The 20,782-nt window shown below is 49.0% G+C and overlaps 1 protein-coding gene across 3 annotated transcripts; it reads left to right on the forward strand.

Annotated features, from left to right (window-relative positions):
- Positions 1-1,536: 1,536 nt before the first annotated feature.
- LACTBL1 (lactamase beta like 1) lies at positions 1,537-18,997 on the forward strand. 3 transcript variants are annotated; one of them, XM_036256767.1, is made up of 8 exons: positions 1,537-1,633; positions 1,873-1,994; positions 6,608-6,743; positions 8,010-8,119; positions 10,611-10,768; positions 11,756-11,994; positions 15,917-16,022; positions 17,592-18,997. In XM_036256767.1, exons 2-8 carry the CDS (start codon positions 1,983-1,985, stop codon positions 18,571-18,573), a joined length of 1,743 nt encoding a protein of 580 aa, XP_036112660.1. In that variant the 5' UTR covers positions 1,537-1,633; positions 1,873-1,982; the 3' UTR covers positions 18,574-18,997. The 3 variants fall into 3 exon arrangements, with proteins under 3 accessions (XP_036112660.1, XP_036112661.1, XP_036112662.1); XM_036256768.1 differs by having other exon boundaries at positions 1,924-1,994; XM_036256769.1 differs by lacking the exon at positions 6,608-6,743 and having other exon boundaries at positions 1,924-1,994.
- The last annotated feature ends 1,785 nt before the right edge of the window (positions 18,998-20,782 follow it).

A 20,782-nucleotide genomic window follows, 5' to 3' on the forward strand; every position in this document is an offset into this window, starting at 1 on the left:
CGACGGAGATAATAATTCAAGCCCCGTCCAACCACAGGGTGGCTGGGAGGCCACTGAGATAATGATGTGGAAGCTGGTGCAACTCATGAATTGCAGAGTCTAGCTCCTCAAAGGGTGGTCCATGGACCAGTATGACATCACTTGGGAACTTGTGAGAAATGTAGACTCTCAGGTCCCACCTGATCCACTGACTCAGAACCTGCAGTTTAACTCAATCCCTAGGCTATTCCTACACACATTTAAAACAAGTTGGACACACACACTTTCATCTGGTGGCACTCCTGGGAATCTCTGGGAGGTGGGGGTGGGGTGGGACCCAGACAGAAGAGGGTTTGAAAAGCTCTCCAGTGTAAACAATATTATAAATGGAGCCACTTCAATATGGAGCCAGAGACGCCATACCAGAGGGACTGCCTTATACCTCAAACCTTGGAATGTTAAAAACAGGGCAAAATAACCTTGAGACAGGACCTAAGCAACCTTGTGCCTTGCAAAAGAACCATTTGCAAAGACAACAAGAAAGCAGTTATGGCTACTAGACTGATGACTAGTGGTCTGACAATTAAAAACACTGTTTAGAATTAACATCACTGTGTTATATTATCTGAGCCAATAGAAAAGCCTTCCTTCTACTGATGTAATTGTTCCCCTTCCCTTTCTCATAAATACCCGTCGCCTTTGTCTCCTAATTAGCCCACCTCTGCCTAAATGAATGATTCCCGAATAGCTGTTCTTACTGATCTCAATAAATGCTTGTTTGCCTCTCACTTTGAAAGGCTTTTTTATTTTTAAGTTAACACCAGGTAATTCCAATGTGTACTCATATCTAGTGCCAAGAAGACAGATCTATTTTCTTTTTATGTGCCAACTAAACTCAATGGCTAGTGACCTTCTAGAATGTTCACTGAGAAAGAAGATGTCTGCCCGGGGGCTGGGCAGGAGCTGTGGCATGAAAGTCGAGCTGCGGCAAGAAGCCAGCCTTGAAGGGTTCCCACCAGGTGCAAGGCCCCGGGCCACTTGCTTTACAAACACGTTGCAAGTTAGTCCTCACACTAACCGAGATACTATTACCCCCATTTTATAGATGGAGAAAAAAGAGGGCATGACTTACTCAAGGCTATATAGGCTGTGACAGCACTGGGATTTGAACTGAGTTATCAGAATATTTAAACACTAGGCTGACCCCAGGGTCTGTGTTCCTCGGAGCCCTGGGTTCCTCAGAGGTAGCCGAGGAGCTGGTGTGGGTGGTGGGTGACATTGGGAGGCCTGTGGGTGGGCTCTTTCCTGGCAGCCCCCCATCATCTCTTTTACATTGGGCTTGGCAAAGACTCTTTTTGGAGAGACTGTTCCTTTGCTCGTCACGTGGTGCTGCCCAGTCTCCTTGACAGATGTTCCCCCTTCACCGCAGCCCGGGGACCCCAGGAACTAATCCCTGTGGCAGAGGGCACAGAGGGCTTAGCGCTGGGGAAATCAGGCACCACATCTGCCAGTCCCGGGGGAGCCTGGGTGGAGCCTATGTCTCAGAGCCCAGGACGCCATTCCTGTCCCCTGGAGCACCGGGGATCCCGAGAGGCACTGGCCAGCCATGGCGGGGCCTGAACTGCCCTGTCCTTCCTGAGCCTTCCAGAAGAGGGTGAGTTGGGGCTCAGCACCCTGGGGGTCTGTCAGGGTGACCAACTGGTTGGGACCAAGGAATCTGGGGTGTCATAGCTAAAGTCAGGACAGACCTGGGCAGCCCCAGACGGTTGGTTGGTCACCTGTGCAGGTTTTCTGAGCCGGCCTCCCCTTCCTTTGAGGCGGAGCTTCATGAAGGGAAGGGCTGGCTTTGCTCCCTCGCATCCTAGCACGCTCTGTCCCCTCCTCTTTTTCCAGCTCCCCCAGATCTCTCTTTGCCTGCACTCTGACAGAATTTCCCACTCGCAGTGTCCCTGGGCTGTGGGCCCGAATCCTCGGTGAGCCGGGATCTCCCAGCCTCGGAGAGAATGAAGACCCAGGTGAGGCACAGCCCACTGAGGCTGGCTCCAGACCCGAGCCCAGATCACCACACAGCACCTTCGTCCTCCTCACCAGCACTGCTAGAGTGTGCACCACTGGCCAGGAAGGTTCAAGGGCTTTATGCGTATTAACTCACTGAATGCTCAAAACAAACCAGAAACTGCTCCTCTCCGTCTTTGGCGGGAGTGCCCCCAACTCCCTTTTCAATGTAGGGTTCCTTCCCATCACTCCTGCCCCAGGAAGAGTGCAGGGGTACCCTGGAGCCCCCGGAGCTCTGTGCCCATGATCTGATTACCTCTGTCTCCCCGAGAAATTACTGTAACAACACTAGCTACCAACCGGTAAGCAGCTTTCTAGTTTTGCATGCGTCCCCTGATTTACCCTTACCTAAATTCTATGGGGCACAGGAACAAAGGCCATTCTATTATGCAGAGGAGGAAATGGGACTCAAAGAGGTGACGTCATTTGTCCACAGCCAGTAAGGGCAGAACTGGAATCAGGTGCGCTTTGCCTGGGCCCAGAGCCCTGCGTCTGAGGGCTCCACCATCCTGCTAGCTCCATAGGGACCGATGTTGGCCAAAGGCACCGAGACTCAGGGTGTATGTAGCACGGTGCCCAGAACACAGCTTGCTCCTGGGATTGTTTCTGAATGACTGGACGAGGAGGGCGTCCCACGCGGGCAGTGAGAAGGAGAAGGAGGTGAAGGTCTGTGGGCTGGAGACCCCTGGGCGAAGGAGCTGGGTGGCTGTGCATGGGTGGGGTTTGGGAGAGCCCGGCTCTTCCTGGGTCCTCTGCCTGCCAGAATTTTCCAGCTGGGAAGGGAGAGGGGAGAGATTGCTATTGGCTGTTGTAAGTCAAATGTGAGCAGCTGGTGAGCAGCTTAGAGGTTAAATACTGGCTGCACCTTTGGGTCTATTGGAATAAATCCTGAGAATGGAGACAGACATGAGGTGAAGCTGGGCCCCAGAAGAAGGCCCCAAGTTGAGGGTGCAGGGACCCCAGCCACATGCGGAGGGTGGGGTGATGCACAGCACAGAGCTACCTCCCAGCTCCATCATTTGCTGCCCATGACCTCGGTAAGTCATTTAATGCCTCTGCACCTCTTTCTTCCCCCGAAAATGTCATGCCATAGGTGCCTGTTAAGGGAGATTAGGCAGCCCTCCCACCAGGCGCCCTCACTGGCCCTGCCCGAGTGGCCCTCTGCTCAGGCGCAAAGGGAGCACTTTCAACTCCCCCCCCCCATACAAACCTGCGACCACGCCGGAGAGCCCATTCACAGGGCAGCTCTTGTGTCTGGTGTCACTCCTCTGACACCCAGGTACAGGCATCCTACTTCCTGTTCTTGGGATCTTTAACGGCTTCATTTTTTAAAAACTGAGCTAGAGTTTACGTGCAATACAATCCACTCTTTTTGGTGTACAGCTCTATGAATTTTGACAAATACGCACAGTCCTATAAACACCACCTTATCAAAATAGAGAACAGTTCCATCACCTCCCCCAATCCTCTTCTGCCCTTTGTAGTCTACCCCATCCCTACCCCAGACAGCCACTGAGTTGTTTTCTGTCCCCATAGTTTTGCCTTTTCTAGATGTTACAAAAATGGAGTAATATAGTCTGTAGCCTTTTGAGTCTGGCTTATTTCACTTAGTGTATTGCATTTCAGCTTCATCCATATCATTGCGGTTTATCAATAGTTTGTTCCTGTACTTTGCTGAGTAGTATTCCAATGTATGGATGTACCATCGTTTGTCTATTCACTCACCAGTCGAAAGACATTTGGGTTGTTTTAAATCTTTGGAAACTATGAATAAAACATGGCTTCAGTATGAATACCAAATTCTAGAGCTGGAGGATATTTCTGAAATCAAGTGAGATTTCTAGATATAAAAGTAAACTCTTTACAAATAACCCAGCCCTCTCCAACAGCTGAAGAAATGGAGGCCCCAAGAGGGGAAGGGACGTGTCCAGGGTTACAACTGACTCAGGAAGTGGGGCTGAGATTGGAACCTAAGTCTTTCAGCTTGCAGGACAAAGTAAAGTTCAAAATGCATTTCCTGAGAACCTGCCAGTGCCAGGTGGAGTGTCAGGTGTTGCAGGGATACAAGCCAAGAAAGAATGATCCTGGTGCCGGAGACCTCGCCACATGGTTTGGAGACAGACGGAGAAGCCAGTAGTAACCAGTGCGGGTGACATTTACAATAGTCATGGGTGTGCCCAGAGAGGAGGGGACCTGGTTCTGCCCAGGGGAGAATGAGAAGGCTTCCCAGCTGCCCGTGGGTGTAAAGGGAGGGATACAAGTTTGTCGAGTGGAAAAGGAAAGCCAGAAGGAATGGCAGGTGCAAAGGCACAGAGAGGAGCGATGCAGGGAGGGGGAGCATAAAGACACAAAGGGGAGGAGGGGAGGCAGGAAGGGGTCCATGGAGTTGGTCGAGTCAGGTCACAGAAAGCCTCTCTGGCCAGACTGTTTCCTGTAGGACAGCACCTGGCACGTAGTAAGTAAATGACCCTTGTTACGGAAGAGAGTGGAGGACTGGACAGAGGGGGATGGAACAGAAACTCAGTGAGACTCCTAAGGGAACAGGGCCTAGAAAACAGGTGTCAGTATGTGCAGACACTTGCATGTTTCAGAGACGGCCTACAAGCCAGTAGGTGGCAGGTTGAAGTGTTTAATAAATGGTGCTGAGATGATTGATTATCCATATGAAAAAATATTAAATCCCTTCCTTACATCATAACCAAAAAGATTTTTGTGTGAAAGTGTAGAAATCTATACTTAAGACCTCTGTGAAAAGGATTTTTAAAAATATGTTTTTATTGATTTAGAGGGAGAGAAAGGTAGGGAGACAGAGATAGAAACATCTATGTGAGAAATATCCATCAGCTGCCTCCTGCACGCCCCCTATTGGGGATCGAGCCTGCAACCCGGGCATGTGCCCTGACCTGGAATTTATCCGGGACCTCTCAGTCCATGGGAGGACGCCTAATCCACTGAGCCACACCAGCTGTGCATGGAAAGGATTTCTTAAGCACACTCAACACACACGTGCACAGCAAACAAAAAAGACAGCGTTGATAAATTTGATTGGCAACAATCAAACCAACGTCTTACAATGTGTCAGACAAGACACTTTATATATTTTAACTCATTTAACCCTTACAGATTTATGAGGCAAGTGCTATTATCATCTCTATTTTATAGGTGAAATAGAAGCACAGAGTGGTTAAGTGACTTTCTTAAGGTCACACAGCCAGGAAGTGGTTGAACTGAGATTCAAAATCAGGCAACATGGCCACAGATTCACCACTACATCATTCTGCCTTTCAACGAAAGTTATCATAAACACAACGTTAAAAGACACGCTATTAAGCAAGAGTATCTAGTACTTATAAAGCACTCTAAGTGAAGAAAGCGGAATAGAAAAAAAAGTAGGCAAAGGATAAAAACAATCTATGCACAGAAAAGCAAACCCAAATATACACAGTAAACACATGAAAAGGTGTTTCACCTTATTAGTAATCGAGAAAACACAAGTTGAAAATAGCAATGATCATCACAGGTGGTGGGAGTGTAAACTGGAGCAACGTTGGAGAGCACTGGACAGAACCTGGCGAAGCTGACATACGTTACCACCCAGACACTTCACTCCCGGGCAGTGCTCCCCCTCAAATGCATGAAATCATCACATTTCTAAGGCAGCCTGGCCTACCTCCATGCTCTACTACACTATGAAGTATATTCATACATCACCTTACTCTACAGAAGTTGACGTGAACAATCCAGAACTACTTGTATACATTGGGGAAAAAGCAAGTTTCAGGAGGATAATACAGTAAGATATCATTTGCATAAGTTTAAAAATGTTCCAAACGATGCCACAGGCTCTTCGTGGATGCGTGGACGTAGTAAAAGAAGAAAAGCGTGCGCGATGACAAACACCAAGGTCAGAGTGGGGGGAGGAGGAGGGAATTTAAATCGCAAACGGTACACAGAGGGCTTCAGCTCTGCCTAGAACGTTTTATTTTCATCCATTCATTCATTTAACAAATACTTGTTAGGGCCTGCAATGTGCCAGGGACAACTCTAGGCATTGGGAATAGCACAGTGAACAAAACAAACCAGGGTAAACCAGAGGCCACGGAGGAGAGAAAGAAAGTGAAGAAGCGGCCCCTTCCTCGGGGAACCAGCCTCTACTGGGTAGATCAGCTAACCGTAGTCGAACAGCTGCTGTACCAAAGAGAGAGTTGGATTTGCACCACAACGAAGGCTTGGAGGGGAGCTGGGTGAAGAGTTGCGGAAGGTTTCATGGAGGAGGTGGCATTTCAGTAGGTCCTAGATATATCACCAATTATACAGGAGAGAGAGAGCATGCCTAGCAGAAGGAACAGGCTGTGCAAAGGCACAGAGGTGCAGAGTTACATGCATGGCAGAGCTGCTGGACGGGTCATGCTGGGAAGAACCTTGATTTCACAGGTGTGAAATTTACTCCAAGCCACGGACTGTCGTGTCTGGGTGAGCTTAAGGTATAGAAGGGGCCAGGGGAGGGATCCCTCTCTCTCTTCCTTCTGGCTGACCCCCATGGGGGCTGTGCCCTGTGTCCTCCCCCTTCCAGGCTGGCTGGCGACTCAGCCAGTTGAAAGTAAAAAAGAAGTGGCTCTTCCCAGCTTCCTGCAGCTTCTTCTTCTTGCTCTCTGTGCTCATGACTGGCTGCTTCCTGTGGCAGTATTACCTCCCCAAGCTGAAGACCGGTGAGTGCAGAAATATCCCTGAGTTTCTCTGCACCCCGTGGATGCGTGTGGACTTTGAGCTGCCACTCCTGATACGAGGGTTTAGGGGACTATCATAAGATTTAGACTCAGAAGCTCAGGCCTCATGGAGACTGCAACTCTAACTGTGTGTCTCTGGGCCAGTCATATGACCTCTTTGTGCCTTGATGCCCTTGTGTATAAAATGAGGCTCCTAGCACCATCCCCAAACCTGCTGGCTTCAAACAAAGTGATTTATTCTTTCTCATGAGTCTGTGGGCTGGCTGGCAGTTCTGCTGCTGGTCTAACCCGAGCTCTCTCCAACGCAGCAGGCAAGTCAGCTGGGAGAGCTGGGTCTCTCGCAAGGCCGCTCTCCTGGGCTTGTCCAGGAGGGTATTCCCAAGGAGCAAAGGCCCATTAAGGTCTAATTTTGGAAGGCCCAGGATCAATGATCAATGCCGGCTCATTCTTTTGGCCAAAGCAAGTCACAAAGCCAACCAGAGTCAAGAGGTGGGGGCAGCTAAAGAGTTTATGGCCACAGTGAACCTCCAGCCTTGTCTTGGCCTGGGCAGTCTCAGGAAGCAGTGGAAGGATTTGAAGAGTGTAGTTCCTCAGGGTGCTTGGACCCTTACCACTCCACACCGTCCTCAGAGGATGGGAGCTGTTAGGATGCTCTCCCTTCCAGAATCCCGCCCTGCCAAGGCCCACACCTTCTCCCCCGAGGTTCCAATGAAGCTACACAGCCAGACCAAAGCAGAATGAGACTCAGGTTCCCTGTGCCTGGACACACGGCTCTGGTGACAGAATGAGTTCTCCCTTGTGCTTTAGGTCTGAAGACTAAGTGGGGCCCCGCATCCACTTTTCCACCCACACCTATAATCAGAACTGGGGAAAGAGACAGACACACATGGCTGAACCTGCCCCGAGGGGCTGGGACTTGTCTAAGTCTGCTGATCACATGGAGGGAGGACGCTGGCCGTGCAAGAGAAAAGGGCTGCCCCCCAGGAACCGTGGGCTAATTGGTATCCTGAAGGCCAAGCAGCAGGTGGCATGTTTGGAACTGTCCCTTCTCCTCGGGCAGACTCTGCTCTTTGCTCCTTGATGCCCATGGCTGGTGTCTGCACTGATACCTCCTGGTGAGGCTCTTGCCAGCTGAGAGGGTTGGCCCCAAGGTATGGCTCTGGCCTTTGCTGCCACCTTCCCACCTCAGCTCGGATGACCCCTAGACCCCTATCCTGTCCCCTTCTCACCATGTGATATTCCCTGCAGCTTCCTTGGGACCAGAAGCGACCTCTGCACCCTTGAGGATGTGTCCCCAGTACCCCGAGCCTGTGCCCCTGGCACACCCCCTCCCTGTGTTGAAGGAGGCCCTGGAAAAGGTCAGTGATGACCCAGGAGGGTGTGCACTAGGCCTAGGTGATAAAGGGGAGGGTATACTCTCATTCACTCACTCATTCATTCTATAATTGTTTTTATTTATTAATTTTTAGAGAGAGAGGAAGGGAGAGGGAGAGAGAGATAGAAACACCGATGAGAGAGAACATCGACTGGCCGCCTCCTGCATACCTCCCACTAGGGATCGGGCCCACAACCTGGGCATGTGTCCTGACTGGCGACCTCTTGGGTCAATGCTAAACCACTGCGCCACATTGGCCAGGCCATTATGTAATTTTTGAACACCAAATCTGTGCTAGACACCAGGGACCTGATAGAAAGAAGCTTCTGTCGTATTTTTAAGAAGAGCTCCCAGTCTGGGAGTGAGGGAACAGTCAAGACAATGAACACTGATAACATAGGGGTAAGAGTGAGGACAGAAAAAGTTTAGAGGACTGTTTGCCGGGGGGGAGGGGCACAAAGGAACTGACCCTGGGGTCAGGGAAGGCTTCTGGGGGAAGTGGTGGCGAGGCTGAGAGGTGAACAACAGGAGATGCCCAGTTATGCATGTGAATAGTAAGGGAGCTTGGGGGAGAGGAGGGTGGACTCCAGATAAAGGGAACAGCATGTGCCAAGACCCAGCGTCAGCAGAATAGGTACAAACAGAGAACTATGAAGAAATTCATTCTGGTGGGGCCATAGGTGGAGGGAGAAAGATGAGACTGGAGAGGATGACAGAGCCCACGTCACAGACACCACTGCAAAATAATTACACCCCCTCCTGACATAACTTTTACCATTGAGGAATGCCTAACAGGAGAGGGGGGCTGTCAGCTAGCTCTAGTCTGTGCCAGTCAAACCCCACCCACTTGGGTGACTCATCTTAGGAGGCACACAGACCAATGCAACACTATCAGAGGCAAGAGCAGCAGTGTGGTGGGGGACTTGAAACTGTCATCCGAGGAACGGTCGAAGGGAAGGAGGCTGGTGCTTCCACGTAAGAGAAGGTGCAGGCCAGCGCAGAGGCACTCACTGTCTGCAAATGCGTGAAGAGCTTTTGTGAAGACGAGGGGACAGAAGGGTGCCATGTGGCTCCCTGAGGGTGGTGCATAGGAAAGAAAAAGCAACAATAATAACGATGGCTGCTTCTAGTGAGCACTTGGTGTGTGCTAACCTCTTTACATGAACACCTTGTGAATCACGGTCTGTAGAGGGGAAACAGATTCAGAGAGGCAAAGCTAGTGCAGGGGTGGAAGCTGCAGGTAGACAGCTCAGCGCAGGATACGTGAAATCACTTGGCATGGTGGGCCGGCAATTAATTAAGAACAGGGGCTGGAGTTAGCATGGGGCTCTAACCGTGACTCCACTAACCATTAGTCACTTCATATCTCAGAGACTCCGTTTCTCATCTGTAAAATGGGGAGAAGTTAGCACTGACCGATTATGAAGATTAAATGAGACAATGCATGAAAACTACTTTATACTGTTCCTGGCACATTCTAAATGTCCAGGATATGTTAGCTGTCATCATCATCATTAAACTTCATCATTGAAAAGAATGAGGTATTTTCAATAAACATTCAAAGAGAACGTAGGGGCCTTCTAAAACCAGTGAACTCTCCAATGCTAGGGGGTCAGACTAGCCTATTGGTTTTCTAGGGCAGCGGTTTTCAACCTGTTTCATTTCATGGCACACGTAAGCTAATTACTAAAATTCTGTGGCACACCAAAAAATATGTTTTGCCTATCGGACACACACAAAAAATAGATATAATTTTGATTCATTAACCCCAGATGGCTATTGGGTTGGCTGTTGTCATTTTTGTATTAGACAATCTAAGGGAAAAGAGGTCAGTTGCCCCTGACTAAATAGTTAGGTATTGCATGTTTTAAAAGTTCTTGTGGCCACCCTGGCTGGTTTGGCTCAGCGGTGGACCAACGAGTCGCGGGTTCCATTCGGTCAAGGGCACGTACCTTGGTTGCGGTTGGTCCCCAGGTTGGGGTTGTGCGAGAGGCAACTAGTTGATGTGTCTCTCTCACATCGATGTTTCTCCCTCCCTCCCACTCTATCTGAAGATAAACAGAAAAATATCCTTGGGTGAGGATTAAAAAGAAAAGTTCTGTGGCAGACTGCTTGGAAATCACTGTTCTAGAGCGTAAGGCAAGGAAGGATCTGACTAGGTCAGTAGTTTTGTCTCCTCCCTCCTCTTAAGTTTTCCAGGGAAATGTTTCTTTGAATAAAAAGCTCATGAAGAAGCCCACGTATAAAAGATCCTAGGGGAGCTGCTCTGACTGAAGCTGGGGTGGGGGCCCATGGTGTGAGAGCCCAAGGTCTGGGGGCTCACTGGGCTCCCCTCCAGCAACTGTGATGGGGGAGAGTGGAGCCAGGCGGGGTTGCTTGTGCAGGGTGTGGTGTGGCAATGGGCAGGGTGTGCAGATGACAAGTGGGGGTGTATCTGCACCCACACGCTGAGCCTCCTGCTCTTCTCCTCCCAGGTGGACAGGATCCTGCGTCAGGCACTGTCTGCTCCAGGGCTGGCTGCCATGTCTGCAGTTGTCATCCACAATGACACTGTGCTCTGGACTGGGAACTTCGGGAAGAAGAACGGCTCTGATCCGGCTTCTGGGTCCCCTAATGAGTACACCATGTACCGGTCAGCCGGGTGACCTCCAGGGTCCTGTGGAGGGGTTGAGGGATGGGAGAACAGGGTGGAACTAGGAGGTAGTGGGATTCCAGAGAATAATGACTGGGGCGGCGGGGGGTGGGGGAGATCCAAGCACCAGGGCCCTTTATTAAGTCCTGACAATTTTATAGATGAGGAGACTGAGGTCCAGTGAGTGCCCAACATCACACCACAGGGGTAACAGGTCAGGAAAGAATCCCTTCTGGAGAGCCCTTAGCCCCAACCTCCCTAACTAGAAGAGGCTCCCTTGTGTCCCATCCCTCCCTCATTTCCATGTGCCACACTGGAACCGTCACCAGGTCCTGGGCTCTTTTCCCAGGTCCCTGTCAAATGGCAGCAGTGGCCCAGATGGAAGCCACTGGGGATATTCTGTTGCACACCCAGAGTCTCCCCTCCTAGGTGCTGCCCACAGGATCCTTAAAGCTCACAATACGAAGTGAACACATTTGCTCCCAGAGATACTGTGAGGATTACAAAGTTCCATTCACACTGTACCTGCTATGGGCCAAGTATGGGGACAACAAGCATACTCTGTCTGAGCACTTACTCCCTGACAGGTGTGTTGCCAAACACTTTATGTGCACAGTCTTGTTCAGTCTTTTCTACAACCTGTGAAATGAACAAGGGAGCTGAATCTCAGAAAGTCTAGTACTTGTCCAAGACCACTCAGCCAGTGAGAGGCAGAGGTGTTACCCAACCCAGGTCTGTCCCACAGTGGGAAGGGCCTGGGGGAGGGCCGATCATCCAGCCCAGCCCCACTGCCTCTGGTATATTGTCAAGCATCCCAAAGCCAGTTCTACAGAGGCTGGTGCATTTCCATCTGAGATGCTGAATAAGGTGGACTCAGTGCTTTCTTTCCTAGAATGCTAGAAGGCTGGAGGCTGGGGCGCAGGGCAGAGATGGCTTGGGGGGCTAACAGGATGCCCTCTGCACCCTTGTGCCCCCAACATCGTCCAGGATCTCCAGTGTCTCCAAGATCTTTCCAGTCCTCATGCTTTACCGCCTGTGGGAGGAGGGCACTGTAGCCTCTCTAGATGACCCTCTGGAGCGGTATGCCAGCACCTTCACCATTAACAACCCGCTGGGCGTGGCATCAGCCCCCGAACGACAAAGCCTGATGGATGGGCTGGAGGAGGTGGGCCCAGCCCCGAGGCCTTCGCCGGTCACCCTCCGAAGGATGGCCAGCCAGCTCTCAGGTGGGTGCTTCTGAACTTATCTTGCTCGGCCCGAAACAGTTCAGGTAGGGGAATCGAGGAGCAGATTCTCCTCCAGGCAGGCTGGGCCCGCTCTCTGCTCTGCTTCCTGAACTGGCCATATCTCACCCTCTCTGGGCGGTGGGCCAGGGGTGGAAAGATCTAGTGAGGTAAAAGCTGAGGTGAAACCTAGGAATTTAGATCAAGTGGACAAATCAAGGTCAGCTGGTAGGTCAAAAGCAAGTTTACAGGTCACAATCTGCTTACTAGATCAAGAACAAGTCAACAGGTCAATACTCACAGACAGTTCTCTAATGAAGACCTAATTTCCCTTAATATATAAAGATCACCCACAAATCAATACAAAGACCAACAACCCGACAGAAAAATGGGTAAAGGATGGGAACAAAATAAACAGTTCACAGAAAAGGAACTACAAATGGTTCTTAAGAATATTTAAAAATATTAAAAGATGCTCAACCTTATTCATAACAAAATAAATGCAAATTAAAACTATAAAGAGACATCTTTTCCCTTTCAGACTGGCAAAGACCCAAATGGTGGGTGCACTGAATTGGTGGGGTTATGGTGAAACAGGCCTTCTTATATGTTGGTGGTGGGAATTTAAGTTGGTACAACCTGTAGGAAGGGTTCTTATAATATCTATCACAGTTAAAAACATATATATCCTTTGACTCAGCAATTTCACTTCTAGGAAATGCTCTTACAGATGTACTCACACATGTGTGATAAGGAGATATGTATATAGTTATTCAGTACAGCACTGTAATAGCAAAGGATTGAAACAACCTAAATATCTATAAATAGGAGAAAGAATAAATAAAATATGATACAGCTATACAATCAAATACTCTGTAGCCCATAAAAAAAGAGTAATAATATTCTTTCTGTACTGAGATAGAATAAGATACAATGTTAAATAGGAAAAAAGCTCATAGCCCATATTGTAGGCTACCATATGCATAAGTAATACATATCAAAGATAAGTCAAATATCTTTGGAAGGGAACTAAAGAGATCGACACATTGGGTTGTTTTCAGGGAGAGTAACTGGCTGGGGAGATGGTAAGAGAAAATGTTTTCATCATACACCCTTTGGTATCTTTTGAACTTCGAATCATGTAAATGAATTACTTATTAAAAATAAATGTAAAAAATAATAATAGTGGCGATATAATAAGCCAAGAGGAAGTTGACATGATGGAAGAGCAGGAGAAGACTGGGGTACTGGGCAGTACTAGATCAGAACAGGCTGGACGCTGAGGGGTTGCTCTAGCTCAGTGGTTCTCAACCTTCCTGATGCTGCGACCCTTTAATACAGCTCCTCATGTTGTGGTGACCCCCAACCATAAAATTATTTTCATTGCTACTTCATAACTGTAATTTTGCTACTGTTATGTCTTAGGCGACCCCTATGAAAGGGTCGTTCGACCCCCCAAAAGGGTCCCCACCCACAGGTTGAGAACCGCCACTCTAGAAGCTTCTGAAGGACCCTCCATTGGCCTTTGTGCCCATCTGTCACCTGTGACTGAGGAGGGTTGGTTTAAAGAAGTGTTCTGTGTAGGCGGGAGGGGGCTGTGCTGTTCAGCGAATGACCCAGTCAAGGCAAACACCATGTGTCTCCCCACCAAATGCCTCTTATTGCTCATATTTGCAGTCAGCAATTTGTTAACCTCAATGTGTAGGAATTCTTTGCTAGTGCTCACCACTTCATCATTTTACAAAGTGAGTTTAGGCCTGAGGTCTCAGTCAGTGGACGTGGTTGGTTATCGTTCCCATTAGCAGATGGTGAACCTGGGGCTCAGTGAGGGGATGGAGTCTCCTAGGGTAGCGCAGGTAGGACAGGATCAGTTTTTGTGGAAGGGTGGCCTGGTCGTTAGGGCATGCGCCCAGAAATTCCTCCTAGCTGTGTGATCTTGGGCAGGTCACTTAAATTTTCTGAGCCTTGCTTTCCTCCTCTGTGAAATGACTGTAGTTCAGGCCATTATGAGGGGTTAAATGAGCTAATGAGTGTAAAGCACTTAGCAGTGTACCTGGCACACAGCAAGTACCTGTCAATGTAGCTTTGGCTATTACAGCCAGAGGTAGACCTAGTTTTAGTGGGGCCTGATGCAGATATAATTTTGGGGGTCCTCTTTAAGAATACAATGTTATAAATTCAAAATTAAAGATAGGTCTTGAAAGGTGCCATGCAGGTGAGGGACCCTGAGGCTGAAACTCCCTGAGCCTCCTGTTAAATCCACCTCTGGTTATAATCTGGCTGCAGGGCTCCCTCTAGGGGTGTGTTGTGGATCGTTCTTCACCTGTATGCAGGGAACCCGGCATAGGGCTGTTTGGTCAGTTTAAAAACATCCCACAGGTCTCCTCTTAGTCCCAAAAGGGCCAGCTGAGCATACAGCAGCCTGAATAACTCTGTTCTAGGCTCTCAAAGTATTTTGTGATTGACCCCCATCCTAATCTAGAGCTTTCTCTCATTTCTGGAGCTTTTCATCCATTCTCTTAATTAAGTCTTGCAACACCTCCCAGGGAACCACTGCAGGTGCTTCAGTCCACTTAAAGATGAGCAAATAGAGGCTCAGAGAGGTAAATCACATGGTCTGGGGTCACACAGCAAGAAGTGCTAGAGTCAGAACTTAAACTCAGGACTTGGGACTCCATCCCCCAGTCACTCAGGCCAAAAGCCTTGGAATCAAGCTGATGGCTCTCATTCTCACACCTCCACATCCTCTGTAGTAGCAGATTTGTTGACCCCACTGTCAAAATATGTCCAGAATTCATCCACTCCTCACCATCTCCACTGCCAGCACCCTATCCAAGCCATCATCATTTAAACATGGATTTTTGCAAGTCTGCTTACAGGCCTGAGGTCTCAATCAGTAGACACGGTTGGGTATCATGAAGCAGGGTGGTTTCCCTGCTTCTGCCATTGCCCCCAAATTCTGTGTTCACACAGCAGCCAGAGCAACTTTGATAACATATATGTTGGATTACATCACTCGTAACCGCTGCAGTGGCCCCATCCCACTCAAAGAAGAAACCAAGTCCTTCTGGTAGCATATGGCACCCTTTAGGATCTAGCACCCACACCTTAGTATCTCTCACCTCCAAAGTCTCCCCATTCTCACTCTTCTCCAGCCACACTGGCTGTTCTAAGCTATTCCTCAAACATTCCAAGACATTCCTGCCTCAGGACCTTTGCACTTGCTGGTCTCTCTACCTGAGACATTCTTTTCTTAAACAACGGTGCTCTCTTACCTTCTCCAGGTCTTACCTGCTCCAGGGTCACCTCTGCAAGGCCTTCCTCTGACCAAATTATTTTCTCTGTAGCATGCATATTTATTTGCTTGTTGTCTGTCCCCTCCATCAGAATGTGAGCTCCACATGGGCAGGGATTTTGTTCACTACTGAATCCCTGGTACCCAGAACAGTCATTGGCACAAAACAGAGGTTTGAAATCTATTGCTAAGTGGATGTAGAACCCCAATCCTGTGATCCTTCCAATACTTGTCACATCTAATAAACAGAAAAGTCCAAGTGGTTAGAAAAGTCTAAAGCTGTTTGGCCACTGAGCTTAAGAATTTTATGGAATCAAACTTATTTTTTGAGCAGTTACCATGACCAGACACGATGCTAAGCATTTTATTTTACCTAATCCTCACATCATCCCTATGATTCAAGAATTATTTCCCTCATGTTATAGGTGAGGGGACTGGGGCATGAGAGGTTAAGTGGCTTGCCCAATAAAATACAAGTGGAATGAGAGTCCATGCTAGACTATTTTTTTTTTTTTTTTGGTAATTTGTTTGTTGTTATCTTTCAACCCATGGAAGGTGTGGGGAGGTGCACCCAAAGGCCCACTATCCCCCTCAGCTAGCCCAGCAGGTCTGACCACTGCTCCTCCCCAGGGCTGCCCAGAAGGCTCCGATCCACTTCACTGCTGTGGAGGGGCAGCATGCAGGAGGCCCTGAGCCTGCTCAAGGACGATGTGCTGGTAGCGGACCCGGGAACCAGGTGAGGAGTGCTCCTTGGTGCTCTCCCAATGCCAATGTTAGGAACCTTCTGAGGAGACATATTCCACCCCTCCCCACTCCCCCAAGAGAGACTGCATCACCTCATCCTGGATGGTCAGAGTTGGAACAGACCTTGGGGTCACTGAATACAACCCCTATTCCACAGCTGGAAAGACTAAGGCCCAGAGAGGGGTGGTACAGCAAGGCAGGTTCTGTTTGAACCTCACATTTTTTCCATTCATCAACTCATTTATTGAGCACTTACTCTGTGCCCAGAAGGTGCTAAACTGAGATACAGAAGCGAACCAATCTAATTAGGTCCCTCCTCATGGAGTTTGCATTCTTGTGAGTCAACAGTGAACATTCTTATCAGTGAACAGATAAACAAGATAAATACAGATGTGCCATCACGGAAATAAATGGGATACTGATGCGATAGGGAGTGGATAGTGGGGGTGGCCACTGAACAGAGAAGCCCAACTCTGGGAGCAGTGGGGCTGGACAGAGCACAGCGGGCACTGCCCTGCTACAGAGGCACCCTTCCAGGCCTGTTCAAATGGGCTTCTCCAAATGCTGAACCTCAGGCCCCACTTCCCTGAGGAAGGAAGGCCCAGGTAATGCTTAGGCACCTGCGTGCTGGAGTCCCCCTGTCAGCTCTGCCACTAACTTGCTATGACCTTGGAGGAGGCACTTTGCCTCTTGGAACTTCACCTTCCACATCTCTAGGAAAGGGAGGCTGGGCCCCAGCCGGTGTGGCTCAGTTGGTGGAGTGTCATCTTGTGCACCAAAAGATGGTGGGGTCCATCCCTGGTCAGGGCACATACCCAGGTTGTGGGTTCAGTCCCGGTCAGTACGCATATGGGAGGCAACTGATCGATGTTTCTCTTTCACATGGATGTTTTTTTTTCCCTTCTTCTCTCTCTTCCTTCCTCTCTCTAGAAAACATATACAAAAATAAAAAGAAATAAAAAGAAAAGGGAGATTGGGTTAGAGTTCAGGAATGTCTAAAAGGATTTGTGGATTTTCATCTGTCCTGTGCCTTACTGAGGAACTATTTTAGAGATACTGAAATTGCACCTCCTCTGGGAAAGAAGAGAGATCTCTCGTTGATTATTGGTGTCTGTCATGGCTGGGAGAAGGGACAGAGGGGTGAAATCCTGCTTCTTGTTTCTTATCCTTGAGCTAAATGATCACTATAATTCCACTCCACACCCCCAGAACAGTCTAAGACTCTAGTTTCCCATTTGCTAAAGTAAATCATTCTAAAGTGTAAAGGATCAATACGATTTGTTTTACCACTTCCCCAGGTGCATTGCCCAGCCCAGCTCTCCCCCTACCTGCTGTGTGACCCTGGACAAGTTTCTGCCCCTCTCTGGGCCTTCCTCTTTCCAGAAGTAGAATTAGTAAGTCTCTGCTGGGTCTGACCATCTGGGATGCAGTGAAGCAGGTTCCTTCCTTGACCCACCTAGTCCAGTGAAACTCTGGTGGCATTTCTGACAGTCTGAGCAGGCGGGAAGGGGCCATTTAGGGCTGTTGATCATTGGCTGCGTTTCCACACCTCCCGTTCCAGGTGCCATTACAGCACCCTGGCCTTCTCGCTTCTGGCCCATGTCCTGGCAGCCCACACGGCTCAGGGTGACTACCAGCGTTGGATCTCCGAGAACGTGCTGGAGCCTCTGGGGATGGCAGACACCGGTTTCGACCTCACCCCTCTTGTGCGTGCCCGCTTGGCAGCTGGCTTCTACGGCAGCGGGCGGCCGGCACCGCTGTACGACCTGGGCTGGTACCGCCCGTCCGGCCAGATGTACTCCACGCCCGCTGACCTGGCCAAGCTGGCCACGGCGCTTCTGGGCAGCGGGCTCCAGCGACTCCTGCGGCCCGACACGGCCAAGACGCTGCTGGCGCCGCTGCTGGCCTGCCCTGGGGCCTACTTCGCCAACGAGACAGGCACACCTTGGGAGTTCCACGCGCAAAGGGGCTACCGCGTGGTCCGCAAGGACGGCGACCTGGACGGCTACGCTGCCACCTTCTCCCTGGTGCCGCCGCTGCAGCTGGGCCTCGTGCTGCTGCTGGCCGGGCCGCGGCCACCTGGGCCCGACCTGGTGGCCCAGGCCTACGAAGTGCTCCTGCCGGCCATGGAGAGGGCCCTCAGGGAGGCCGAGCCCAGCCCGGCCCCGCCACCCAGCGCGCGCCCCTTTGAGGGCTACTTCACTTTCGCCAACCTGACCTTCTACGAGGTGAGCGCCGGGCCAGCGGGCGAGCTGCGCCTGCGCCAGTTCGGGCCCCGCGTCGAGGCGCTGGTGCCCCCCACGTTCCGGACGCTGGCGCTGCGCCACCTGCGCGGCCGCGTCTTCCAGCTGCACGTGGCCCGCCAGTTCCCGTGCGCGCTGCCGCTCGGCGACACCTGGCTGTCCCTCGAGGCCCAGCACGGGCAGCTCGTCAGCTTCTACCCGCTGGACCGCCACGGGCTGTCCCCGGGCTTCGATGTGCCGGGGCTCAACACGTACCGGGTGCTGCGGCTGCTGAGCAAGCCCGTGTTCAAGACCCAGTGACCCCGGGCTTTGTCCGGGGCCTCCCCCCTCACCTTCCCGCTTTTCCAACCTAGGTTTGGAAGGTAAGGCTCCCGGGGTGTCTGATAGAGAACCCGAGGAGTTGACAAAGTGGGGTCGGGCGGTGCTCCTCAAAGTGGGGTCCCGGGACCACAGTCGGTTTGCAAACTCTTCGTTATCCATGGGAGAGGAAGAGCTAAGTACAGGAACTTGGAGTAAAGCATTTGGAAGCTTTAATATGTCGGCAAAATACTTCTGTGTTTGTTGAATCTAAGACAAAATATAGGCTGTGTTTTGTCTTAAAAAATCAATCTTATTGAGTTATAATTTACGTAAAATGAAACACACATTATGAGGGTATATTTTGGTGATTTTGGCAAATATTTATACCCACCACCACAATCAAGATATAGAAAATTTCCAACTGAGGGGGATGGGTGGAGGTGGTAGAGAAGATAGATGATGGAAAAAATAATATTATATTTAAAAAGAAAAGAGAAAATTTCCATTATCCCCCCCCCAAACATCCTTCCTACTGCTTTGCAGTCAGTCCCCTCCCCTGTACCCAGCTGCAGGCAACCACTGATCTTTCTGTCACTATAGATTAACTTTGCCTGTTATAAAATTTAATATAAACGGAATTATAGTCTTTTGTGTCTCTTTTCTTTTGCTCAGCATGGTGTTTTGAGGTTCGTGCATGTCTTTGTGTATATCAGCAGTTTATCCCTTTTTATTGCTGAATAATAGTCCATTCAAGGGATATATCACAATTTGTTTATCTTTTCACCTGTTGCTAGACATTTGGGTTGTTTCCACTGGGGCTGTTACAAAAAAGCATTCCTGTATAACTCTTTTTGTAAATATTGCTTTCATTTCTCTTGCTTAAATATCTAGGTGTGACTGCTATGCAGTTTTCCAAAGCTCTTGTACCATTTTACATTTCCAGCAGCAACATGTGACAGTTCCATTGTTTCACATCTTTGCAAAATTTTAGCCATAGTAATGTTTGTGAAGTTCTGCCCTCACACATGCATAACCCCCTCATTATCAACATTCCCCACCAGAGTGGTACATTTGTTACAACAGATGAACCTACACTGACACATCATTATCAACCAAAGTTCATAGTTTACATTAGGGTTCATTTTAGGGGCTTGGTCAAACATATAATGACATCTATCTACCATTATAGTATCATTCAGAGTATTTTTACTGCCCTAAAAAATCCTCTGTGCTTTGCCTGTTCATTTCTCTCCCCACAAAACTGGCAACCACCGCTCTTTTCAGGGTCTTCATAGTTTTGCCTTTTCCAGAATGTCATGTAGTTGGAATCATTCAATATGTAGCCTTTTTGGCTTGGCCTGTCTCACTTAATAATATGCATGTAAATTTCCTCCATGTCTTTTCATGGCTTGATAGCTCATTTCTTTTTAGCACTGAATAGTATCCCATTGTCTGGATGTATCATGGTTTATTTATCCATTCACCTTCTAAGAACATCTTGGTTGCTTCCAGGTTTTAGCAATTATAAATAAACTTGCTATAAATATCCATGTGCATGTTTTGTTGTTGTTGTTGTTGACATAAGTTTTTAAACTCTTTGGGTAAATACCAAGGAGCACAGTTGCTGGGTTGTATTATAAGAGAATGTTTAGTTTCGTTAGAAAATGCCGAACTGTATTCTAGAGTAGCTGTATCAGTTTGTGCTCCCATCAGCAATAAAGGAGAGTTCCTGTACCTCTCCATCCTGTCCAGCACTTGGTGTTGTCAGTGTTCCCGATTTTGGCCATTTCCCTCATAACGTGATCTGAAGCATCTTTTCCTATGCTTATTTGCGGTCTGTATTCTTTGGAGAGATGACTGTTCAGGTTATTGGCCCATCTTTTAGTTAGGTTGTTTGTTTCCTTATTGTTGAATTTTCAGAGTTCTTAGTATATCTTGGACAGCAGTCCTTTATCAGATGTGCCTTTTGCAAATATTTCCCTCAGTCTGTGGCTTTTCTTCTCATTCTCTTGACATTGTGTTTTGCAGAAGTTTTAAATTTTAATGAAGTCCAGCTTATTAATTATTTCTTTCATGGATTGTGTTTTTGGTGTTGTATCTAAAACGTCACCACCACATCCCAGGTCACCTAGGTTTTCTCCTATGTTATTTTCTAGGTGTTTCATAGTTTCATGTTTTACATTTAGGTCTGTATCCAATTTGAGTTAAT

This window comes from Molossus molossus, unplaced genomic scaffold, assembly GCF_014108415.1.
Source record: "Molossus molossus isolate mMolMol1 unplaced genomic scaffold, mMolMol1.p scaffold_m16_p_12, whole genome shotgun sequence".
Lineage (NCBI taxonomy): Eukaryota > Metazoa > Chordata > Mammalia > Chiroptera > Molossidae > Molossus > Molossus molossus.

Bases quoted from the DNA above. Each gene is read 5' to 3' on its own strand.
- LACTBL1 (XM_036256767.1), top strand. The intron at 10,769-11,755 runs GTCAGCCGGGTG...AACATCGTCCAG, and splicing joins AATGAGTACACCATGTACCG to GATCTCCAGTGTCTCCAAGA. The intron at 16,023-17,591 runs GTGAGGAGTGCT...CTCCCGTTCCAG, and splicing joins GTAGCGGACCCGGGAACCAG to GTGCCATTACAGCACCCTGG.